The sequence below is a fragment of the Corticium candelabrum genome, chromosome 2, assembly GCF_963422355.1.
Source record: "Corticium candelabrum chromosome 2, ooCorCand1.1, whole genome shotgun sequence".
In the NCBI taxonomy this organism is placed as follows: Eukaryota; Metazoa; Porifera; class Homoscleromorpha; order Homosclerophorida; family Plakinidae; genus Corticium; species Corticium candelabrum.
In genome coordinates, this window is record NC_085086.1 from 3,340,045 (window position 1) to 3,367,544 (window position 27,500).

Sequence of the window (27,500 nt, forward strand, 5' to 3'; positions counted from 1 at the left end):
TGAGACCAAATGACACCGAGAGATAAGTGATTTGTGTGGATAACGGGTATGGTAATGGTGTTCTTGGCACACCCGGGAAAATGCTGGTTCGGAAGGTTTATTCCCAGTTGAGAGAGAAAAGGTTCATTCTATGAGTAAACACCACACTTTGATACAAAAAAACTACTTAACCTTTTCCTAGTGAAAACAACATTGTGAGCAAGTAGGCACACAGAAAGCAGCTAAACAGCTAAAGGTAAAGTCAGTCCCAGCTAACTTCAACCCTGGAAACTACTGTGGGAGGACATTTTGTAACTAGACTACAAGTCATAGTAAACAGAGAGCATTATCAACAAACAGATTTACATGCCAATAGCATGACTGCATTTCTAACAACGACAGACATGGACACAGAAACCACCACCAACTTTGGTGCCAACATGACATGCTGATGGTCTACAGTCAAACAATTCGGGGAGTTTTTCGTGTAGGGAAACGTTTCCCAAAGCCATTGACCCATTAAGACTATTAAACCAATAACATTACCAGCTAGGTTTACAGTTGTTCCACCTATGATAAGTTAACTAAACGTTTCTAGGTGTTACTACTTCTACTCATGTTCTGACTGTTCATTGGTCATCTTGTTGATGGCACACAATATCTAATTTACCAGAAATTAGCCTGATATCTATCTGAGAAGAACGACACCAATAAAAGCTTCAAAATGATGTTAGTAGTACGTAACTGTGACATTCCTAACGCCAGTTATTGCCACTATTCTAGGGTTGAAGTTAGCTGGGACGGACTTTAGATACACTGGTGGGTGAGCAAGTCAGTAATCTCAACCAGATCAACAAGTAAAGCAATCGGGCCAAAGACAGACATCATACCGTCGTCCGTTGCTCTTCTATGTGGTCAAAGTTCGACGTGTCTGCATCGTCAGCGATCTCCGGCACATACGGTGGAGTCACTAAACATAAGGAAACCCGATAAAAATGTCAACAACTGCCACACAATTAGCACCACAAAACCCAACAATTTACAGACAAATAAACAACAAATATTCACAAAATTTCTGAACAGTTAGTGTCACATGACTGTGTAGTGTTAATGCCAAGAAACGTGAAGTACACACAATGGCAAGACGTCTACGTACATTTTCGTAGACTTTCCCAGTCGATGCCTTCGAAGAATGGATGAGTCTTGAGATCGTTTGCGCCATTCTGGCCGAGTCGTTTCTCTTTTTCACAACAAAGACTACAAACAAAGAGAATCAGTAAGTGGGCGAGAGAGAGTACTCGTGTACAAGTATTAGTGTCTGTGTGTCTACTTGTTTGTTCAGCTGTCTCCTTGTTTGAGTGTACAAGTGTGTCTGTTTGTTGATCAATACATGCACTGCATCTATCCTATCTGTCTGTTTGCCTGTCTGTCTGTCCATCCATCAGTCTGTCTGTCTGTCCAGCTGTCTGTCCACCCATCTGTCTGTCCATCTGTCAGTCTGTCTGTCTGTCTATCTGTCCATCTGTCCATCAGCCTGTCTGTCTCTCTCTCTATCTGTCATCCTTCTGTCCACCCGCCTGTCTGCCTGTCTGTCTGTCTGTCTGTCACGTCTTTCTGCCGTTTCTCTATCTGCCTATCAGTCTGTCCGCCCATTCATCTGTCTCTGTCTGTCCATCTGTCTGTCAGTGTGTCTGACTGCCTGTCTATATCTCTGTCCATCTGTCCGTCCGTCTGTCTGTCTGTCTGTCTGTCTGTCTGTCCCTGGATGTTGGTATCGTTGTCTTCTACTTCGTATTATGCAGGAAGAAGTCTGTCAGAGGGCCAAGGGAGCAGGAATTTCAAGTCGACGTGTGCGGCTTCAGCTGCTACCGTCCCAAGGAACCTTGCTGCCCGTCGGAGCTCCTTTCTTTGTCATTGGTGTCCACGTGTCTGCAATGTCATCTCCTTTGTCGCAGCTCTGCCTTCACTTTCCTTCTTGTGGCTTATGTCGCTGTCTGCTGTCGGTCAAGGTTGTGCACGCATCTTTTCCCGCTTTCTGAGCTTAGCGTCCGCCTTCGTCTCGCAGCTGGATGGTCTCCTGTTGTCATTCCTTTGTCCTATCATCTTGTGACTTCAGCTAGCATCTGCTGTCAGTCAGGACACACCTTTCTCTGCTCTCTGAGCTCCGCGTCCGCCTTCATCTTACAGTTGGATTGTCATTTGTCACCTTTTCTTCGTCAAATCATTTTCTTGTATAAACGATTGCTCTAGATGGTATAGTATTTGATTTTGACATGCAAGGCCAAGTCCATTAGTAATCTATGACTTTGTTGTTTACAAGGACTGGTTTGCTTTCACAAATTCCTAGCATATGTACTAGTAGAGTCTATATATGAGAAAAAAGTATCTGTCTGTCTGTCTGTCTGTCCGTCCATCTATCTGTCTGTCCATCTACCTGTTTGGCTCCATCTGTATGTTCATTCGTCCGTCTGTATGTTCATCTATCTGTGTGTCTGTCTGTCTGTGTGTCTGTTTGTCATCTGTCTAGCAATCTTACGCTTTATCTATCAATCTGCTAATCTGCGTTGAGTGCGTGTCTGTTTGCCTGTCTCACCGCATTTCTGTTTATCTATCAAACTGTCTGCCTGTCTGTCTGTTTGTCCATCTGTCTGTTGATCTACTCGTCTCTTCTACGATTCAAGCACCTGCATGCTGGTAAGTCTATCGATTCATCTGCTCATCTGCCTACACATTTCTGCTCATTTCATCTCCTACAATACTGACCTTTTCATGACGTCTCTCGCTAATGGCGAAACTTCCTCTTCATCAACATCATCAGGAAACTGGAAACTATTCTGAAAGAAATACGGCAACATGAAACAGATAAAAGATAGACAGATAGGCAGTTAGTTAGATTTCATTGTGTGACGCACTTTATGAGCAAATTAAGTAATAATACATAAACTAACTGACTGACAGACTGTGAGATAGATGGACAAACAGTCAGACAGATAGACAGATGGACGGAGAGACAGACAAACAGACAGCTGAACAGACCGATGGACACACAGACTGACTGGCATGCAAACAGACCATCTTAAGGACAGACAGACGAACAAAACAGACAGACAGATGGCCAAATAGAGACAGTAGGAGGGCGAGCTGACAGATGGACACACAAAAAAACAGACTGAGACAGACAAATTAAGTTAATTAATGAATAGACAGACATAGAAACAGACAGAAAAACAGACAGACAGACAGACAGACAGACAGACAGACAGACAGACAGACATAGATGAACAGATAAAGACGAACAAAAATGCAAGACAGACAGATATACAGACGTCACTGACTGACTAACAAATGGACAGACACAGACACACCAACAGACAGACAGACGGACGAACGGATGAACGGACAGACAGACAGACAGGTGAACAGACAGACAGACAGACAGACAGGTGAACAGACAGACAGACAGACAGATGGACAGACAGACAGACGGACAGGCAGACAGGCAGGTATTCAGACAGACAGACAGGTATTCAGACAGACAGACAGACAGGCAGGCAGACAGACAGACAGACAGACACATACACAGATACATAGACAGACAGACTGGCAAATGGACAAACAAGAACACCGACAGGCTGGCAGTCAAATGGAAAGATAGGTAAACTGGTAAACAGATCTACAGCCACGTCAAACAATCACGCCAGACACACAATCAATGCATCCGCTTCACCTTAAAATTCATGATCTTTCCGTACGTATCGACCAACGATTCCGCATAAAACGGGGTCTCTCCAAACAGCATTTCGTACATGCACACTCCTAGAGACCACCAGTCGCATTCCACACCATAACATCCTTGTCCGTCCTCCATCGCTCTCAGTATCTCAGGAGAGATATAATCAGGTGTGCCTACAGCAACAGACGACTGCACCTGGTAACAACAAACAAGACTTTCAATTAACAATTAATAGACAATTTGAATTATTTTGGCAAATATTATCGGCACCAAAAATTTCCGGTCTACAACAGTTTGGACAATCAGTAAATCTATTCGACAACTCGGAACACTCTAAGTGTGCTGTGTGTGCGTGTGTATGTCTGTCTGCCTGTAGTCTGTCTGTCTGTCTGTCAGTCTGTCTCTCGTCTGTCTGTCTGTCGTCTGTCTGTCTGCCTGCCTGTCTATCATGATCATATTTTTCAAATATGAACTATGATACAATAGCAAATCGCTAAATACTTGCGTCTTCAACAACATAAACTAAAGAAAAGGAATCATGTCTGCCTATCTGTCTGTCTGTCAATACATATATTTCATTTGTCTGTCTGTCTGCCTTTGTCTGTCTGTCCGTCTTCCTGTCTGTCTGTCTTCCTGTCTGTCTGTCTTCCTGTCTGTCTGTTTGTCTGTCTGTCTCAATAATATATTTTCATGAATTGAACTAATACATGGGAATAAGCTAATGAAAAAATTTGTGACTCAGGAGGGTCATACAATACAAACTAATGTCTTGCAAATAATGCTAATTTTAGTCTTTCTATTTTACATCTAATTACGCTAGCATTGCAATGCTGTAGTGTAATAGAGAAATAGTGTCTCCAATGTCTTGGATTGATTACAGCTGTTCTTTCTATTTTCGTCTGTGGAGAGTTGAGATAGATAACGAAGATATTGCTCTGCCTTCTGCCCCCAACACCCAAAGTGTTCCATAACTAATGGAAGGCAGTTTGACTGATTCCCTTACACATCAAACTCAGCACTGTATTTTTGGCCTTGGTATGTTCTCATTTTGAAGCTGCTATACTATCCTCTCGAGCTGCTTCAGATAAGACATCTTCATTCCACAGATGAGCTAATGAGATGTCTAACTCAACATCACAACCAGATAGAGTCAAATGCCAAAATATCTGTCAGTCAGTTTGCCTGTTTGTGTCTGTATCTTTCTCTGTCTCTGTATACGTAGGTGTGTGTATGCACACGTGCGTGTCTTCATGACCATGTCGATGTCATGGAGGCGACCTCATACAGCTTGTGTAAGCTGGTTTCATTCATAACTCAATGACATGCAAATCAACTACATAGATGCACTTCTCCTTGAGATGAGGAAATTTTCCCACAGTCTCTTCAATTCATGGCTAGACTTCTACTACCTTTGGTTAGGACATTGACAACATAACAATCCTACTGCATGCTCTATGGCTCATTTGTCGTCTCTCTTACCGTCTCATCTTCTCTTAGTCTCATGCATGACCCAAAGTCGGCCAATCTGAGGTGTCCGTAACGGTTGATGACAAAGTTGTCGGGTTTGATGTCACGATGGACGTAACCCAACTTGTGGACCGAGTCGATGCAGAGCACCATCTCGGCGAGATAGAACTTCGCCATCTCCTCGGGTAGACGATCCTCGTATTTGCTGAGAAGTGTGAGAAGATCTCCTCCTGAGTAATACTCCATCACAAGATACTGAAGAAATGAATAATACAATGAACAACAAGGAATGTGTACGTACAGAGATATAGAACTACAAACAGCAGACAGACAGATGGGAAATGGACAGAAAATAGACAGACAAAAAATAAATGAAAATGGACAGACAAATATAAACAAACAGAAATGGATGAAAATGGACAGACAAATAGACAGACAAATAGATGGTAAAATGGAGAGACAAATAAACAGAAAAATATGGAAAATAGATTAAGAAATAAGACAGACAAACAGATGAAAATGGACAGACAAATAGACAGAGAAACAAACAGATGGAAAATAGACAAACAAATAGACAAGCAAACTGATACAAATAAAATAGACAGACAAGGGCAGACAAACAAACAAATAGAAAAATGGACAGACAAATAGACAGACAAACAAATGGATAAAAATGGACAGACAAATAGACAGACAAACAAAGAGGCATATGAATGACGGACTGAATAAGTTGCTTCCTAGCAACCACACATCACATTTCATAATAACAATACTAACCAGATAGTTTTCATCTTGGAAAGCGTATTGTAAGCTTGTGATCCAGTCTCTGTCACCAAATACCAACACGTCCCGCTCTTCACGAAAACATGCCGTCTAAAGCAATACAAATAGAGTGAGACATCTAACACAATATGATACACACAACACTTGGACGAGAAAGGTAAGTATCACAAAATTAAGAAACCTGTTTGTGGTATTCATGATCACACACATGACTGACTGATACACACGCATGCATATGCACTCACACACACATAGACAGACAGACACACAGACAGGCAGACACACAGATACACAGACAGGCACAACAGACAGACACACAGACAGCACACACAGACACATGGACAAAAACACAGACAGAGAGACAGACACAAAGAAAGATACACAGACAAACACACAGACAGGCATACAAAGACAGGCATACACACAGACAGGCATACAGACAGACCCATTGGGCAAAAACACAGACAGACAGACACACAGATAGACAGACAGACACACAGATAGACACACAGACAAATACACAGATAGACAGGCAGACAGATAGACACACAGACAAATACACAGACAGACAGGCAGACAGATAGAGAGACACAGACAGAGAGACACAGACAGACAGACAGACACAGACAGACAGACACACAAATACACAGACAGGCAAACACAAATACATAAAGACATACATACATACATACAGACAGACAGACAGACAGACACAACAGACACATAGACAGACACACAGACAAACACAGACAGAAACACAGACAGACAGACACAGACACACAAGCACACAAACAGACACACAGACAGCAACACAGAAAGACACACACACACACACACACACACACACACACACACACACACACACACACACACACACACACACACACACACACACACACACACACACACACACACACACACACACACACACACACAGACAAAGACAGACAGACACACAAACAAAAACACAGACAGACACACACACAAACAAAAACACAGACAGACACACAAATAGACACACAGACAGACATGCAGACAGACACAAAGACAGCCACATGCACGCACGCACGCACGCATGCATGCACACACGCCCGCACACATGCACACACGCACGCACACCCGCATGCACACACACATGCACGTGCGTGTGCACACACACACACACACACACACACACACACACACACACACACACACACACACACACACACACACACACACACACACACACACACACACACACACACACACACACACACACACAAACAGACAGACAATCTGGTAGAGTTCTTGAGTTAAAGAATTTTAGAGACACAAAGACTACAGGAATGAACATTTCTGAAATCCTGTTCCTAGGAATAGAACCATTCTACATAAGTTCCTTGTAAACGCTTATGCAACTTCCTGTCCTTAGCTAATTGAATGTATAATGTAGCTTATTCAAATTTCATTAAGACTCAAGACAAGAATGAGGGGAGTTAGTGAGATTGTGGTCGTGTGGTAGTGGAAGTCAGTGAGTCATTCTGGTCTGAATCAGCTGACTCTGTTATTAGAAGATGACAGTGGCAAATGGTATTGTCTCTGGCTTCACTTACTTCCACATACTTGTGCCATTTTTGTGGTCTCTTCTGTATGTGCCTACTAAATGTGAAGGCAGAAATTTTCGTACCCAAAATTTTAGTTATTTCCTTACAGATACCTACCTGGTTGTACTAAAATAACACAAATACAAAGTGTATCCCAGGGTTCCCGCTAGAGATTGTTGGGAGTGCGGCGGGATGAACAATCCATGACGCATGCAGTCCTTACATTCGGCAATGTGTACGTACTGGAGCCAATCTCAGGTGAGGTAGACTTTGCGTTGTAGCTATTGCATGTAACATATATTCAAGTGCCCTTGCAAGAAAATCAACTTCGATCGCCAGTAAGCCCTTCTTAGCGATGTTCATCGATTGTGCATGAGCAAGTTTCGTAGACGAACTACAAGTAGTCGGCCGTTGATTGCCATGTACCACGATGTTGCTTCCCGTGAAGCCATGACGGTCTTGACTAGATTCTAGGTGTACACTTCCCGGACAAAAGCCTGAAGAAGTGTGCTTCCTAGATCACTGGAAGGGCATCTGAGACTGGAATCAGAGGCAGCGCATTCGGGACTGCAATCAACAGCTTGTGCGTACAGTACAGTACATCTGAAGCAAGGCTATAATCCCTCATTATTTTGCAAGAGCCCAAATTTGTGGCTATTGTCATCTTTAGTATTATGTTTCAGTAGTATGGAATTCTCAAACATTCCTTAGCTGTAAGACTTTAAACTCCTAGCTACCGTTTGTGGTGCTGCGCCATGCTGCCACGGTGTAGCGAGAACCCCGGTATCACCACTGCAGCAGCGTTGGTATGTAGGGTTGAGTTTGTGTTCAGTTCTTCTGTAAGAGCAAGTATCAGTAGCAACCGTTTATGCTACAAAGCTGATCTTTAAACCAACCCTCTGCGCTTGCAACAGAGCAGGTCCATGACTACTCAAGTTTGACATTGTCTTGCACAAGGCCACCTCCCTGTGTAAAATTTCTCGATAACACACACACTACCCTTTCCAGTTCATTCGAACCCATGCCCACACCAGTCCCATGTAGACTGTACATGTCGTTGCCCACCGCAACACTCCGTAGCTCATCAACCAGGACTGTTCAAAAAAACAGAATTCTCGCTAGAGATTTTTGGGAGCATGGCGGGACAGGTTGGTCCACAACGCACACAGTCTGCTCTTACAGTCGGACATGCGCACTGGAGCCGATCTCAAGTGAGGTAGACTTTGTGTTGTAGCTATTGCATGTAACATACATTCAAGTGCCCTGGCAAGGAAATCAACTTCGATCGCCAGTAAGCCCTTCTTAGCGATGTTCATAGATTACGCATGCGTAAGTTTCGTAGACAAAACTACAAAAAGTCTGTCTAGTCAGGCATTGATTGACGTGGACCACTGTTGTTGCTTCGCATGAAGCCATGACTAGTCTACAATAGATTCTAGGTGCTAGCTACTTCCCAGACAAGATATGTGCTTTCCGTGTCACTGGAAGGGCATCCGAGACTAGAATCAGAGGCAGCGCATCTGGGACTGCAATCAACACGTGAGCGTACGTTTGGAACGACGCTATCATCCCGCATTATTTTGTAAGAGCCTAGATTTGTGACTATTGTCACCTTTACTAAGTCCATTCCCAAATATGAGAATTTGTGGGAACTGCCCTTAATAGATAAGAAATTGAAGAACAGAAATGTGCGTAGTTAATTACTGCTAATGGAATAAATGGTTCCAGTACAGAAATGTTTAGCTATGAACTTACATTCAAAGGTTCAACCAATGCTTCAACTACATAAGCATGCTAGCTACAGCTGTTTACTTATCAATCCACAGTTCAAAGTACGTCCATCCGCGTCAGCTTTCAAGTAGTGGGCATTATAGCGGTGACTCACAAGTTATCTGACACCTGGTGTAAATGCAAGGGTAGGGCAGGGCCAAGCAAGTGTCATACAGGAAGTTACTAATTATGTCCTAACAAAGAACCAATCACAGTATTCATTAACTGATCTGGAACCTCCTCCTTGTGAGCTTTCCAATGATGTCGGAATCAACTCGCTAGGACGTCCGCTTCAGGAGATACGGGTTTTTCCCCACGTATTGTCCTATTCGGAAATGGACTTTAAGTAATATAGTATCGTGTTTCAATAAATTCTCAAACCTTCCTTAGCTGCACAACTTTAGACTCCTATCTCAGTGCTTAACGTGCAAAAAATGGCAGGAGTGTAACAAATCGCTCTCCTGACCCGACCCCAGGAGAGCTAGGAGAGTGATTGAGTTTTTCAACATTTCGTGTTATATACGTGATTATATGCTACTATAGGAATTATTTGACCATGAATCTCACAAGGCATGGAAGGTGCACATTCGGAATTGAATGTCACATAAATAATGTTACTATTGATGAACAAACAGCAACACAATGATTAAACTGTCTGCAAGACACCACGTTACTTGACTGACATGACTGTGTAGGTGAAATATTATTTACCATTGAAGATGAATTTACTGTGAATTTTGTAACAAACTGCATGCCCTCAACGTACTTCAGCATATCTGTTTTGGCTTGGCCTCTGAGACGTCCGTCATGACGGGTCTTGTCCACGTACTTGCTGCATAGCTTGCACTAGACTTTGACAACTAATTCTCTGCCCTCCATCCTCTTGGTTTCGTATCCAAAAGTGTGGCTGATGTCCCAGCTCAAGAACGTGGACAAATGCACTGAAGACATTGACAGGTCACTCCTAGCTAAAACTACTGTAGTACCTACGTGATATTGGCTGTTCGTGAGTACACCACACTATAGGCACGTGCTGCGCATGCGTGTCTCTGCCAAGTTGCTGGGGACTCTCCATTCAAGCCAACGGAAGTAGATAACGAGAAAGTTCAGGCTCCAGAAGTGCTCTTTAGATCTTTATTGTTAATTGTATTGACGTAAATGGTGTCAGGTATACATCATTGTGAACATCCAGAGTACAGAGACTGCTATTGTCCAGTAATTAGACCACATCTTTAACGATCATTAGTGGTTGCAGAAACTTTGATATGCAGACGTCTTATCGCTAGCCCCTGCTAGATTGATGTCAACTGTTTCCACTTTTAGAAATGGGAGGTTCTGCGGTTTCAAAAGATACCAAGGATCGTCTCTCCAGAACGTCACGTAGTGAAGCTATAGAGAATTTACGATCGCCAGGTCTCACTAACTTAAATGTCTAGCAAAAAGACTCGGGAGAGCAACAAATCGCACTCCACGAACAGATTTCAGACACGTTATGGAGCGCAAGAGCGATCGCATGCCTCAAGAATCATGGTCTGCTATCTACCATTTCTGAGCATGGTGCACTCTTACTGGAGCGTGGCGCAGTGCCACGCTGTGTAGCAAGAACCCTAGAAGTGTTCGTCAACTTGTCATTGGATGACAAACTGAGTTCATGTGACAACCAATTATACCAGCAAGGTTGCCATCATGACGACTAATGTCTTATAAATTTTTGTTTTATGCTGTAGAGTAAAATACTGAAATTACTCAGGTCAAACTGAGAGTGACACCTCTGAGGTCTTGGGACTTCGTTTACTTGCCAGAACAATCAGTATCATTATTTGATATCAATGAAATATATGTGAAAGTCCTAAACTTCTTGATGACTGAAAAACCTTGTGAGGTTGCCAAGATTATGACTATGTCTGCCATAAAGTTTAAAACACCACAACCAACTCCCCATGCCATCCCCCTGAGATCAACATCCAAACTTACAGCCGGTTTTTTCTAGCAGTGACGACCTCTAGCATGCATTTATGACCTGGGGTTATGACCTCTAACCGGATAATTTTGTGGCTAGTCTGAATTTCTTGGAAAGACCCACCTAGTGCATTGATGCCAGCAACAGAATAAATGTCAGAGGAAGTCGAGAACAGATAGACATACTGACAGACAAACTAAAAACAGACTCACAGGCTGACGGACTGACAGACACACTAACAGACACACTGACAGAGAGAGAGAGAGAGAGAGAGAGAGAGAGAGAGAGAGAAATAGACAAGCAGGCAAACAGACAGACAGACAGACAAAAACAGACAGACGGACAGATGGACAGACAGGCAGGCAGGCAGGCAGGCAGGCAGGCAAGCACGCAAGTAGACAGGCAGGCACACAAACAGACAGACAGACAGACAAACATACTGACAGACTCACTAATAAATAGACTCACAGACTGATATATAGAAGCACTGACAGACAGATTGACAGGCAGACTGACAGACTGACATAGACAAATAACAGACTCACAGGCTGATGGACTGACAGACACAGACAGACAAACAGAGAGACTGACAAACAGACAAACAGACAGACTGACAAACAGACAGACTGACAAACAGACAAACAGACAGACTGACAAACAGACAGACTAACAAACAGACAGACTGACAAACAGACAGACAGACAAAGAGACAGAGAAACTGACAGACTGACACACTAATAATAAACAGACTCACAGGCTGACGGACTGACAAGTGACTACACATACCTCTTGTCTTCGTAACATTTCCCACTTGTTCAGTGACTTCAACGCATAGATATTTGACGTGCCTTTCAATCTCACAACATGGACCTAAATAAGCATCGCAATCAACATTTTGTAAACTACTACCATCCAGTCTGTCCGTCTCTCACTTTTCTGTGCCAATAACTTAAAGCTGTTTAGACGTCGGTCAATTCCACATGTCTCATCGCATGTCTTGTCCATCTGTCTGTCTGTCAGTCTGTCTGTCCATCTGTCTGCCCATCCGTTTCTCTGTCTGTCCGTCCATCCGTACGTTCGTCTGTCTGTCTGTCTGTTTATTCTGTTTGTCTGACTGACTGTTTGTCTGTCTGTCTGTCTGACTGACTATGCTGTCTGTCTGTCTGTCTGTCTATTCTGTCTGTTTGTCTGTCTATTCTGTCTGTCCACCTGTCTATCTAAGATAGTATCCATGATATGACTTGTCTTGTCTAGTGTAGTTGTCTATACACTAGGTTGTGATATTTACACACTAAATTTTAGGACACATAGATCTTAGTGGACATGTAATCATCGTGCACCAGTGTTAAACTACAACTGATGTGTAATAATAAATCTATCGTCTGTCTGTCTGTCTGTCTGTCTATCTGTCTGACTATCTGTATGCTTGTCTGTCCGTCTGTCCATCTGTCTGTCTGTCTGACTATCTGTCTGTCCGTCCATCTGCCTGTCTGTGTGTCTGTCTGACTATCTGTCTGCCTGTCTGTCCATCTGTTTGTCTGTCTGTCTGTCCATCCATCTGTCTGTCTGTTTGTCTGTCTATCTATCTGTCTGTCCACCAACCAGTGTGTGTGTGTGTGTGTGTGTGTGTGCTGTGTGTTTGTGCGCCCTCCATTTCCCCATTCACACCCACACATCACCAACACCAGTCTTTCTTAGTCTATCCACCTTGCCATCCATCAATGCACCATACTTTTCCCTTTCCTGTCAGCCTACACTCATACCATCCACATCACACTGGAACAGATACCCCACCACAAGTGTACCACCATGTGATGATGATAAACCGTCCAACTATGAACACTTCATTTACACTTCCGATGTCAGTCACACCCACGCACGACAACAGACCACACTCTGACACCGAATACTCACCTCCCCGAACGCTCCTCGTCCGATAATCTTCAGAGTCTCAAAGTCGTCCTTCCTGAGACGTAACGCGTGAATTCGTTCAACGACCGCGCGCACTGAAAGACAAAATCCCGTGGGATAAGGGGACGGGGGCAAACGTCATAAACAACACCGGAAGTTGTACCAACGATAACAGCCAGCCATGTCACCTAATAGCGATGTAATCTCGCTACATGAGTGTGTCGACACCGAACCAAATTTCTACGGCGTCTTCGTGTCTACACTACGAACTAGGGCTTCGGAAATTAGGCCAGTCCCGTGGGGGTAGGGGAGGGGCGAACAAACATCAAGAACACGATACTGTAAACACGCGACGTCATATCACAGTGAGCCAAATAAAAACACGATTACAAAGAAGTCAACAAACGAAGAGTCCGTCAGAGAGCCGAAAATTCCGAGAAATCGGGCGGCGAATTATTACCCCGTGGGGTAGGGGGTGGGGTCATTCAAACCAACATTGGCTCAGAATTTACGAAATATTGCCGCGCCGATGTCAACACACTCATCATCCCACAAACAGCGTCTACGCGCTTCCGTCCGAGAGATACGAAGCGGCCGGAAGCGAGAACGACGTTTTGCGCCGCATCTCACACACACGCGCAAGGAAACGCATGCAGACTGACTCACTGAGACTGACGAACTCAGAGAAGTTCCGCTCTCGACGCTGAGTGCTCTCGCAGCATTCCTCGTGCAGCAGCAGGAGCATGTCGAGCAGACACTCGATGCTCACCACCTCGTTGACATTGCGAGCCCGTCCGTTCGTGTAGAGCTCGTCGAGCTCGCTGATTCGCTCGAGAGCAGCCATAGAGAGCGACGATATCCCGAACTTTTCGAATCAGACGCGTTGAGATGCGTTGAGTGAGATGTTGTGAGGGAAAAAAGAAGAAATGGCGTCTGTGAGTGAAACGAGGCGACGAGTAGGGATGTTCGGTGGGCTGAGAGGCTGCTATAAGTAGGACTGATGAATGGAATACGTCACAATCGATGTGGTCGCCCCGTAGGGCCGAGTATTCACAGCGAGAAAGCGACACCAAAAATTTGACATATACGGGATATCGCAAGGTGTGATGAGATTGGCCCGGATGTCAAATAAATTGTTTAGGCGATATGTGCGAGAATTGATTAGTGGGAACGGAAGGGAACGCGGACAACGACGTGAAGAGTGCAAACGCCAGACGATCAGAAGACATATGGAAAGAGATAAAACGCGCGTTAGCAATCACTTTGGAACGCTTAACGTGCGTTACATCCTCATACTTGAAATGTTTTTAGAGTTACCAAAAAATGTAAAAAATATAAATTTATGTATTAATTTTAGTAAGAATAAAATTTATAACTGCAGCAGTGCTAATTATTTAATTTAAAATATAAAGTGTAAAACTCTACTAAATGCCTAGACCTTCTCACTATCCACAAACATATCCATGTATTTGTATTACATTAATAAATCATCCAAATTTTAAATTTTACAAAAAATACAATAGTATTTAATTTTGAATTAAATATTAAATTTGCTTAAAATTTAAATAATTATTAATTTTTTAATCTAAACATTTTTGCTAACTTTTGAAACATTGTCAAATGTCAGAAATCTGAAATTTGTAAATGTAAGCATGTGTTTGTATTAAATTAATAAACATAAATTAAACATTTAATTTGTTTTGAAATTTTAAAAAATTTATATATAATTTTTACCTTTTAGTCTACTTTGGAGACATTGTGTTGTGTAAATGTAGACATGTATTTGTATTACATTTACTTAATAAATGATCCAAATTTTTATAATAAAATTTTAATCAAATCTTTAATTTAATTTAAAATTAATTTTAATTTTTTGTTAACTGTTGACATATTGAGTTTTTTCTCCACTGTATGGAACATATCATTATGTCAGCAATGCAGCAATTAAAAATTTGTAAAAGTAAACTTGTATTTGTATTGCATTGATCAATCATACAAATTTTAATTATTACAACAAAATACAATATTAATTAATTTTAAATTAAATATTAAATTGGTTTAAAAAATAAAATTTAATTAAGTTTTTTAATCTGTACATTTTTGCTAACTTTGAAACATTGTGACAGGTCAGAAATATGAAATTTGTAAATGTAAACATGTGTTTGCATTACATTAATAAATCCAAGTTTTTACAACAAAATGCAATTTTAATTAATCTTAAATTAAATATTAAGTTTGTCTTAAAATTTAAATAATTATCAAATTTTTTAATTACCGTTTTACTAACTTCGAGACATTGTTGTGTCTTTTCTCCACTCTGTGGCATGATAGTAATGCAGCAATCTGAAATTTTGTATACGTAGGCACGTATTTGTAATTAGATTTACTTAATTAATGATCCAACCTGTACAATAAAATAAAAGTTTAAATAATTTTTAATCAAATATTTAATTTATTTTATTTTAAAATTTTAATAACTTTAATTTTACTTTTTAAATTTTTGCTAACTATTGACATATTGTTTTTTTCTCCACTGTATGAACATACATACGTCAGCAATTCAGCAATCAGAAATTTGTAAATGTAAACATGTATTTGTATTGCATTAATAAATCATACAAATTTTAAAGTAAAATAAAATTTTAGCTAATTTTAAATTAAATTTTTAATTTGTTCTAAAATTTTACAAATATTTAATTTTTAAATTGTTTGTGTCTTTTCTCTACTGTATCAGTGGCGTAGGAAGATCTTCACGAGTGGGGGCTGTACCGTGGATATCAATGTCATCATGAGTGTACTAGCATACCAGTAAGCAAAAAGACTACCTTATTTGCTGGACTCTACAGATTTGCAAAAGTCACTGACAAAAAAATTTCAATTCCTGCACTGAGTAAGGAGATTCATGCCCCCTCATGCCCCCCTCAAGCCCCTTCATGCCCCTCACCCCCACTTCCTACGCTGGCGTGTAATATGACACTTCCAAAATGCATCAATCAGAGATTTTGTAATTGTAAACATCTATTTGTATTACATTATTAATAAAGAATCAAAGTTTTACAACAAAATAAAATGTTAACTAATTTTTAAATTAGACATTTAATTTAATTTAAAATGTACCAATTTTATTTTTTAATATTTCTATTTTTATTTTGCACATTTTAATTTTTTTTAATTTTTTAATTTTACATTTTTCTTAATTTTTGAGACATCATGTCTTTTCTTCACTGTATGACATTGACATTGCCAGTAACACAGCAATCAGACATTTCGTAAAACACAATTTTATTATTTCGTTGCAAATTTCCGCACAACTTTGGTAATTATTAATATCAAATCTACGCATCTTCAAAACTTACTATTCGTGTCTATGTATGTAGCATTGTACATCGTTTGTCTAAATGTGCAAGTCATCAACAATGACACATAAACACAGTCTGTAATCATAAAGGCATGAAGATCCAAATGTCCAATATTTGATAAATTTTGTTGTCATAATGACGTCACAGGATACGGTCAATACGAAACACTGGATCAGATCATTTTCTTCTTCGAGGCTGTATATCTCTCCATATACTGCAACACAAATAAGTATGATTTGCACATGCTCATAGATTCCCTCCATACTAAGTGTGTAACACAGTACACCAGGAAACGTGTTTTAGTGTGTCTCCATTTTAGTAAGTTTCTGTCATGCCATCAATGGACTCGATTGAAGGGACAACATAAACTACTTGTAAGGCTAAAGTTCCTCTATCTACTACATCATGTCCTGTTTAATAGTTGCTCATTTGAGTAGAGCAGTTTCAATGTCAGTTGCAGCAACCATATTATCTCTAACTGTAACATAAACACGCCCTTCTTATTTTTTCAAAGGGTGTGATAACGTGTCTTTGCTGGAGACTGTCTTATGTAACATCAATGTTGTTGAACTCAATTGTGTCAATCCAATTTAGCTATCAATTATTAATACCATCCAATACACTTCACGAGACGTGTGCTTTTATTAGAGACATAACTGTACTGGAGACCTGTGTTTATGTTAGAGATAATACGGTATGTGCAAAAAGAGCTGATGTTGAAATTAGTGGCCACTGCTCAAATAAACGCCTATGAAAACTATCAATCTAATTACTATAACCCCATGCTCACATAATGTCGTGAAGTATCGATTCAAAGTGATCGCACTGTGCGTGGAAGGACAGAAGCAAGACTGAAGAAAGGCATAGAAAAAGAACAATACAACCAAGCAGACTACAGAAGGGGAAGAAATATGCACCACACAAGGGTGTAACTAGCCTTAAACTTTACTGGAGCACCTTGTTAATATCAACTTGACATGTGCTGCTAACATCAGTCACGTGACAAGTGACTAACAGACTAAAAACAACTGACCGAGTCTACGATTACCTGTATGCCATCAAATTTCCTAATTTTCTTTTTGTTGACCTTGAAGTCTGCTGGCTGGCTAAGTCACGTACAAGTTGAAAAATTTATGGACACATACACCCAATTTGAAATTGTTAACTGCTATGCCCACTTTACTACAAGTTGCCTCAGTTGCCTCGTGCTTAGTTACGCAGGCCACTGGCACAAACCAAGAGGATTATGACCTCAGTTCAAACGACACAATAAGATCAAGGAGTCAACCAGACTTTCACCAGGTAAGAAGGAAAGACAGGTTAGACCCTTAAGACTACCAGCACAAACAAGACTGAGATTTACAGTACCTTAAACACGTGTTGTGACTACTGGTAATTACATATTACACTAGCTTACCTAAACTATGACCACAAAGTAAAGGCATTATATTAGGGTCCCACGCTTAAATAATGCCCCATTGTCCAGACAATAGAGAACGTAGCCCCACGGGGCCTCTATTCATGGAACTACAGTCTTATGCTTGTGATAAAACTGCTGGTAAATGAGCTCTACACTATTGTCTATACAGTGCTAGACGTTTTCGCTAGTGACAAACACAGAGATTTCCTATTGAGCATAAAATATTAGAACACAACAATGGATGATTAAACTATGTGTCTATATAGTCACAATAACTGCATGCTTCCAGACAAATCATTTCCCTATTTATTTATATTCTACTAGTTTTCCCAACCCCAACCCCAACCCCAACACAACTATCACAAAGTAACCTAAAATATCATCACCCCTGTACATGCCCATTGCCATACTCACCTAAATATTACCCAAGCCCATGGTTGGCCAGCATCAAAGGAAACATATGGGATGGAACTATACTAATCTGACACCTGGAAGTGTTAATTGGCGGAAGTCATTAATCAATTAAATCAAGCACTAATGACACCACCTTTTAATGCTAAATTCCTTGGCAGTGTTTTGACATCACTGAGCCATTCCAGGAATGCCATTCCACAATACTAATCTTCTATTCAACAGTGAATGAATAAATTCCAAGGCATAATTGCTGCACATTGTCAAAGGCATAAGCAAGTGAAGAATAATGGTATTAGCATTCCTACAGGGAGCCCAAATCTAGCAGACAGTCAAAGTAGTAAGCGCTAGACTCCAGCCAGTCTCCCACCCTGTGGTCCCCACCCCCACCCCACCCCAATTGTCACTCTGAAGCGGCAAGGATAGACAATCCTGGGAATGACAAAGGCTGGGAAAGACTGGCTGGAGTCTAAGAAAGTGCCATCAGCACTAATTAATTAAAGAAAAAAGAGGTGTGAAAATCTTGGAGCCTTGACCAAATGTGGGGATGGGAGCTTATACTTGAGCCCTGGGGCTATACTTGGGCTTAGCATAAAGTATACACTTAATTGTTATCGTACCTCGGGAGATACAGAACCCATTGGGTGAGTGTATAGACTGTCTGTATGACAAATCTATCAAAGAACAACAGATTTTGTTGTACTAGAAGATACTTCCACCAACACTGCTGCAGTACTGACAGATAGGTTGCTCTAATTCAATAGTCTGTATTGTACTGAGATGCATACATCTAATAAAAAAACTCAAAACATTAAGACATGCATTCCTCCAATACAATACACACTATAATAAGAGAAGGATCACTTTACTGCACAAGATAAACAGCAGTCCCTCTCATGTGCTACCGTCCTAATGTGTGTCCACCTTAGAATCAGCCAATGTGCCCCAGGGCCAGATCCAGGAATTTTTGAAAGAGGGGGTTCACCTGTTAGCAGTTATTTATAGCATTACTATTTTTTCTTTTCTAATAAAATTATATGAAATTATTGAACCACGCCTATTGGAAAAGAGGGGGTTTCAACCCCCTGAACTCCCCCTCTGGATCCGGCCCTGTGCCCACATAATGTTGAGCATAATCAGTGGCGAACAACATTAACAGCATTATGAGTCAAAATATAAGGGCAAGTCCTCCTTTCATGTGCTCATGCCATATCTGGGCTATAGATTATCCGATAATTACTACTATTAAATATTAAATTAGTATCATATGAACTACCAGGTATCTCAATCATTTGTTGACCAAATACGGTGAGAAAGTAGGCAGGCACTGGAATGTCATAAACAAGACAAACCACTATACTATAAACTACAAATATTTCGTCAAACAATTTTCTATTTTGGTCAAAACAAATTTGACGAAATTTTGTGCAAGTTCTACAAGCTGTGCCACCAAGGTCTGAGGCACACGTAGTACACTGATTTACTCTCATACTAGCCAATGCTTCTCAAGAAAGATATGTATTACCGTACTTAGTGACTACTGTCCAGGCTTATGATACACTAGTGAACTTGTCAGTCTTGTGAACGTTACTGCATACTGTTACCATAAAAGGGGCATGGCTAGCAAGACTAGCCCAGGCACATGCTCAACAAACGTGAGTTTAGAAGATGAACATGAGCAACCAGACTGGTATCACATGTACATACGTGTTGGATAGACAGAGTACACAAAGCACCTTTCAGAACTCAAACAGGTGCTTTCTGCCCACATGTCACTATACCCATATACATGGTGATACTGTACATACAGTACTAGGTACTAAAGACTTTGCCATGACAAACAATGTCTTGGTGGACTTTGACAAAATTGCTGCATGATAAAATATTTGTCGTTTACAGTAATATGGTTGCTTGCATTACTATCCTCAGAGATATAAATTGATACAGTAATAATCTCACCTTATCATATCCATCCAGCTGCCGTAAATCTTTAATCTGAAACAGATTCCCTTCAATGGCCAACGTCGACACTTCGCTCTCGCTCAGTATCTCAACAGGCAACCCTTGCAATGACAGACAATTCTCCTCCAATCTCAACACCTTGAGACGTGGACATCTTGCCAGATGAACCGGAAGCAATGCCAAACGATTCCGATTCAAGTTGATTTCAATGACTTTCAGATCGGAGATTTCTGTGGGCAATGCTGTCAATCTGTTAGATGAGATATCGAGAGCGTCGAGGTGTGGTAACTGGCAGAGAACTGTGGGGAAGGCTGTGATATTGTTGTGGTTGAGAGAGACAGTTTTAAGAGCAACGAGTTGACTAAAAAAGGGTGGGAGAGAGGAGATATTGTTGTGGCTGCAGACGAATGTTTCCAACTTTGCCAAACAACAAATTTCCTCTGGAAAGACAGACGATCCACCTGTTGAGAAAAGTGTTGCATATCATTACTGTAATACAACAGAATAGATGAGTAACGTACCACGATTTACACAAAACAGCATGTACACTTAGACGCACTGTACAGTTGAGATTGACTCTCATACTTTTGCTGATCATAATGAAATGACATTGGAACAAGCAGAAGACAAAAGACATGCACCCAAAGCTACTAGAGCTGATTGCATAACTAAATTGTGACAATCACGACACGCGTGTATGAATGTGAGTGGTTGCACACACCACACACTTAAACACGCATGTTTACATGCACACACACACACACACACACACACACACACACACACACACACACACACACACACACACACACACACACACACACACACACACACACACAATGGTAAAATGACAGATTGATAAGGAGCTGCTGTTCGTTACAGTTAAGCCCCCTCCCCAGCCAGATGGCTGGGTTCCTATGCACTATGCAGGAGCTATGAACCATGCTGAGCAATCTCCTAGAGCCTGGTCAGGTACTCACAGAAGCACCAACTGCGATGCCAACTGTGGTGTGGGCACCCGAAGTCCCACCTGGACCTCAGTGGCTGATGGACTTTGTCGCAGTCGAGGCCTCTGCCACCCCAGCTAGTAAACAAGTACTCATTTATACTCCTGAGTCAAGAAAGCCAATTAATTGTCTGTGAGTTTCTTGTCCAAGGAAATAATGCCATAGCTCGCTGTCACTATAACTTGAACCTGCAACACTCCATAGAAGACTCTCTAACAACTGAGCCATCATACCACATGCACGCGCACACGTGCACACACACACACACACACACACACACACATTGACAGACATTACACACGTTGATCAACTTACTCAGCCTGTTCGAGCTGACATTCAGAGACTTCAGTGCTATCAGCTGTCCAATTACTGGCGGCACTACAGGCAGTCGATTATCTGAAACATCAAATGTTCTCAAGCTTTTCAGTGATGACAACCCAGCAGGAAGCTAAACAGCAAATCACAATAAGAAATTTTTATTGCTATTATCACTATTATAGTATTTATATACAAACATTAAATCAATTAGTTAACATTAATAATTTTGTTAAAAACCCTTTACAAAATCAACAGTGAAACACAAAGTTCAATATATCAATAATTTCTAAACCAATAATACAAAAGCAATATATTACTAATCAACTGATTTGCAGAATTGTATTTAAATCATATCTACAACATTAGTACACATCATAACATCAACATCATAAAATGTAAATATAATTAAGATTAATATTAAATTTAATATTAATGAATAAACATTAAAAATAACAAATACAAGCAAAGCAACAAACATCCACTGTTCTGTCATTTATTATTAAATATTTGATTACTATTTCTTATCAAATAAATATTTATTAATTAAATGTTATTTATTTTATAAAACAATTTGATTTATTATTTGATAAATATTTAATAAACTTTAATTAATTATTTTTAAATAATAATTGGCATTTAAATAATAAATTAATATTAATAAAGTTGAGCACGACATAAACAAACATTGAAAAGATAACACGAAATACAAATGAAGCTGAGCAACAAATATCCACTCTTCTGTCACTTCAACGCCATTTAGTAAATTTGCTTTTCAGTTATCAGTGCATTTTGTGCCAAAATCTCTGTTACGTATTTTCCAAAAATGTCCGACTAGGTTTTCAATGTGTGATTACCTCTTTCAGTTGTCTTCCTTGTAGAGATAGCACTCCGGTCTTCTTCGACGTATCGACTGCTTGTGAAATGCGACTGTTGTCGGTTGAACCTGCGGCACCCATGATTAAGCTGTTAGCGCACGCTAAGCAAGACGACCGAAGCTCGTACTCACTCTGCGTTATTGATGTATTAAGATTCTTAGAAAACAAATTAATTATTTAATAAATTACTAAAATTATTTAATTAATACATGTAATAAAAATATTTTAATATATTATTTAAATTTTAGTATTTGTAAATTTATTTTACAATTTTAACTTGTTAATTAAAATCCAAATAAATTAAATACATTCTATTGACATGTTAACTTCTAGGAGTATAAAAGATTTAATTTAAAAATAAATCATTAATTTAATTAATTTATATATTTTTAAACGTTAAAATTGTAATATAATTTTTAAAAATTATAGTCATTTACATCACTTACATTATATTTAAAATTATAAGGTAAACAAAGATAAAAAATAATTTCTAAATTTGATCATGTACATGTGTATACACCGACCTATATCCAATTTGTGTATCAGTGTTATGGCAACTGTTACTTTTCTCTCACCTGATAAGACACAGCCGCTTAATTAATTAACGCTCTGATATCAGTTTCAATATGCATTGGATTTAGAACCATAAATGTCGTGTTACTTGATCTTGTCCTTAAAACTGATTTACAACGACATATATCTTTAGACACCCCGTGATAGTTTCAACATGCAAAATAGTGACAGGATCAAAGTAAACAGAGAAGCATTTTTGCAAACGACAATCTACGGTGATAAACAAAATGCCACCAACAAAACTGCTGTGCATATGTATCTAGCAACCAGACTACACGCGGAGATATATCCAAGAATTTCGACAGGCGTGGGAATTGAGTGTGTGAGCATACTCATGATCATGTTATCACAAAACCCAGACGATTAGAAATGAAAACTGATTATTTAACAGACACGAATTACAATCTCAGGTCTTCGATTTGGAGCATGGACATGCAAGAAGTCGATCGTGCATGTCTCCACCTGCAAGAATTCTGTTCCCAATCGCCTAGGATTAGTGAACAACTCACATCTCTTTAGACAGTAGTAATTATGAGTCGTATATATATATATATGTTATCTGTGTTAATTAATTATATATATATATATATATATATATATATATATATATATATATATATATATATATATATATATATATATATATATATGTACGTGCATCAAGGCCAAACAAGTCAGCCTTTCCTGGCCCAAGGTAGCCTTTAGATATGTATATGTATGTATGTATGTATGTATATATATATATATATATATATATATATATATATATATATATATATATAACACAGATAACACATATCCGCCCTAAGGACGGAAGAACAAAAAGTCATAATAATTAGGCAGATAGTCACTAATCAGTCTTGAATTGTATTGCCATAAACGAACAGATAACTGTTCGTGGAATTGCCTGGAAGCTTGGCCCAGAGACAAGCCAGATGATAGAAGAGACTTCTTGACAATTGATATCAACACCTCCAGACTATGTGCAGCCCACACTCCGTATGATTCCACCACAAGAGGGTAAAACAAACAGCCATAACTGAAAACGTTAGCAAGATGGCGTTCATCTTTGTCCACTTCCCCAGCCTCAGCAGCAGCACCAGCTTTTATATAAAGCTAAAGAAAATACAGAAGTCATTACAAACTACGTTACTATCAACACCGTACGTCTTTTACAAAAGCTCTTTGTACAATACGTAAAATCACCTTTGACTTTTACATCCACAAGCGCACACGCACAGAAATTTGTTGTTGTTGAATGTTGTTGCTTCCGCAATACGTTACTGTTTTGTAAGCAACGGTTTTCAAAACATTTAACTACATTGTCCACTGCCCCGAGGTTTTGATAACCAAAGAATATATGACCACGTTCTCGTATGCAATGGCTTAATTAATTTTTCTAAATTTTCTGAATTTGCGAATGATGCAGCCTTGTATGCTACATCACGTGAACATTTTGAAAGTATTTCCAAAACTTTTGTTCAAACTGCAAATGACTGGGAATTGATCGTTAGCACCGGTAAGTTCAAGGGTAGAGTACATAGGGTTTTGGACCCAGTGGTTGTTGATATCAAGGTGGCTCTATTCATATGGTTGATCAGTTTGTCTATCTCGGTACAGCTGCGTTGCAGCAGACAGTGACTTAGTACAAATAAATAATAATATACTATGCCAAGAAACTGTTAACCTGATCCATTGACAAAGTTCAGCAACTTGCAAAGATAGGAAGAAGTGTCATTCGGCATTGCCAAAGCTTCTAGAGCCTTTGGATGCTTACTAGTACGTCAACCAATCTTCAAGAACAAACATTTCTCAATAATTACAAAAACAACTATCTATGAAGACGTCATTCTACCCACTTTGTTTACGGCGCAGAGACATGGGCAGCCAAGTCTAACAATATCAGACGTCTAGATTTATTTTATAATCGATGTATTCGGACCATTCTCGGTGTCACCAAACACCAACAGTGGCAGGAGCCTAGTACATCAAGACAGCTATCATCAAAGTTTGGCATGATCGAGCGGACGAATTTCTGATGTTTTAACTAATTACTGTCCCATCGGTTACGTTGGCTAGGGCATGTTGCCTGTATGGACTCTATTCGTACTGCTTCTAGGCAAATTCTGTTTGGAGAGCTACTAGTACTCTTTAAAAGATCGTGCCATGGTGCTAAAAAGAGGTTGAGGGATGCAGTGTCAAATGACTTGAAAAACATGAAATTGTTCGAGGAAAGTTGGTACACCCTCGCTCAAGATAGAGTTAAGTGGAGACTCTGGTTAACGATTGTCTGTCAACTATAGCCGTAGCAAATCTACAACCTCAACAACTGTAAATGCCAGTCAAAAATAAACAATCTATAGAGCTATAGATGCCTAACTGTGCGGAAGATCTTTCCGCAGACAGAGAGATCGAACACGTACAACATTGTCGTTCCTGTTCAGTGACAACACAGTGTCAGCGACAGTCACTTATTACTTTTTTTCACCGTTATATTATGATGCCTCAATGGACAGCTCTCAATGTCAAAGTTAAGGCGTGTGTGCGCGTGCGCGTGCGCGTGCGTGCGTGTGTATATCTGCAGTGATTTGGCATGTGTATACGACCGATAGATCTAGTTACAGCTGCTATGTAGATCGCATGCAGCACCTAGAGTCGACATTGACCTGCCATTAACAATCCATGCATTGCAAGAATACGCACGTGTCACTGATGTTTATCTCTAAGACTTATAATAATGTCTATAGTTCTATATAGAAAGATGTGAGTCTAACTGCTGACAGCCTGTATTTAGCTATAAGACATGCATGCATTCACAGTTTGACTATCTAATTAATGATCATGGCTGCATGCGTGGTATGTGTAGCTATAGTGTAGACGGCACGTGAGACTACATTCGTATCTAGCGGCCACATGCAGATAGATTTATCTGGACTCTATAGTGTATGTAACAAAAACGCCGCATAACGAAAGAAGACGACGTGCATAGCGTTTCGTCACCGATCGCTAACCGTCATCTGACACATGCAGACGTTTCTCGCCGGAAAGCATCATTAGCTACTCAACCGAGTCGTTGCGACATCACCTCGCAGCCCTTTCAATTGATGAGACCAATCGAGACACTGAACCTATGATCTAGACGGCCGGTTGTAAGACGAACACGCAATACGACTTGTCACCGTCCAAACACATCGAAGCTGATAATGAAACAGCAACTTAGTTCGCATGACCGCACGGGGCGTTGGTCTTGGCCACGTTCCACAGTCACATGACTTTCTCACGAGTGAACGCTCATTCTCTTAGACGTCTAGACATGCTGTCTCAAGTCGTTTTTGCTCTACTTCTCGGCTCATGTAAGTGAGACACATATACAGACGTTTCGGATTTCTTTCCGGAAGAGCTAATGTGTGTTTTCGCGCGTTGCGAGGTGTTGCGTCGTCGCTCGCAATTTTTCGTCTTGCTGCACTTTGCAAACAGCTTCGTTGCCTCGCGAATCACTCGCAAATGTTGCAGAATACCGTCTTTTTTAGTCGTTGGGCCATTTTGTGTTGACCAGGAAGTGGCTATGTATGTCGAAAGGCGGCCTTCTATAGAATCGAAGGTGGCGAAAAGTGTCTTGTGTGACATGACACTCGGTTTTAGGTTCGATTTTGTGACGTCGATTCCGATTCGTCTCACGGTCTTTGTTGTCCGCCATTGTAGCACACATGAGGTCGCCTTCCCACGCTAGAATATAGATGAATGCACCTTGCGCAACAGGCCATTCCTCCTGAATCGAGTCGTAAATGTGTCACGCAACAAGTCAAAGTCGACGCTGGATTGGAGTCAGTTAGGTTTAAGGTTAGGGGTTAGAGTTAGAGTTAGGCGTCTAGGGTTACTGGTTAGGGTTATTGCAGTGGCGCAGCCAGTGGTACATGCATATGCATTCGCGTTGGCCAGATTTCTCTTTTTCTGGGCGTTGCCCCTCCCTAGATATCTAAAACCGTTTGAAGACGTATCTGCGTTGCACTATAGTACATAACGGCTAGGTAGACTTGCCATGATATAATGAAAACGTATTGATTTGATGGATGTGTATGAGGGCATGGAAATTGCTCTACAGATAACTAGAGGTTTGCAATGACGCATACCAGAAAGATACGGCTACCTGTATAGTGAAGGTCTTGTAACATTTAGAACAAACTGGCACAAAGTGGTATGTCTCGGACTGGTCTATATGAAACACCTTTTCCAAAATCCTGGCTACGCCCCTGGCCAACAGTTAGGATTACAGGGTTAGGGTTAGTGACTAGGATTAGGGTGTTAGGATTATAGTTAGGGCTACAGTTTGGATTAGGGTTAGAGTTAGGGCTAAGATCAGGGTGAGTGCGCTAATGCTAAAGGGTT

General features: G+C 40.4%; 3 protein-coding genes across 5 annotated transcripts in view; 1 reads left to right on the forward strand and 2 right to left on the reverse strand.

Moving 5' to 3' along the window:
- The window catches only part of LOC134198282 (serine/threonine-protein kinase MRCK alpha-like), a 25,839-nt gene extending 11,565 nt beyond the window's left edge, over positions 1–14,274 (reverse strand). The window contains exons 1-9 of the mRNA XM_062667645.1: positions 13,856–14,274; positions 13,193–13,284; positions 12,065–12,148; positions 5,957–6,052; positions 5,192–5,434; positions 3,707–3,907; positions 2,743–2,813; positions 1,136–1,236; positions 870–949 (exon numbers count right to left, since the gene is read on the reverse strand). Coding sequence (XP_062523629.1) covers positions 870–949; positions 1,136–1,236; positions 2,743–2,813; positions 3,707–3,907; positions 5,192–5,434; positions 5,957–6,052; positions 12,065–12,148; positions 13,193–13,284; positions 13,856–14,033 — 1,146 coding nt within the window. The 5' untranslated portion in view covers positions 14,034–14,274. The remainder of the gene's footprint in view (positions 1–869; positions 950–1,135; positions 1,237–2,742; positions 2,814–3,706; positions 3,908–5,191; positions 5,435–5,956; positions 6,053–12,064; positions 12,149–13,192; positions 13,285–13,855) is intronic.
- A 2,071-nt stretch (positions 14,275–16,345) lies between these two features.
- Positions 16,346–22,633, reverse strand: LOC134198563 (leucine-rich repeat-containing protein 57-like). The gene is made up of 4 exons (XM_062667977.1): positions 22,521–22,633; positions 21,664–21,796; positions 20,339–20,802; positions 16,346–16,762 (listed from the first exon to the last, which is right to left on the reverse strand). The coding sequence occupies exons 1-4, from the start codon at positions 22,620–22,622 to the stop codon at positions 16,721–16,723; spliced, it is 741 nt and encodes a 246-aa protein (XP_062523961.1). The 5' UTR covers positions 22,623–22,633; the 3' UTR covers positions 16,346–16,720.
- A 3,734-nt stretch (positions 22,634–26,367) lies between these two features.
- LOC134198551 (lysosome-associated membrane glycoprotein 1-like) overlaps positions 26,368–27,500 on the forward strand; it is an 8,816-nt gene continuing 7,683 nt past the window's right edge. For all 3 annotated transcript variants that reach the window (XM_062667963.1, XM_062667964.1, XM_062667965.1), the window contains exon 1: positions 26,368–26,467. In XM_062667963.1, the coding sequence (XP_062523947.1) occupies positions 26,383–26,467 (85 nt within the window). In that variant the 5' untranslated portion in view covers positions 26,368–26,382. The remainder of the gene's footprint in view (positions 26,468–27,500) is intronic.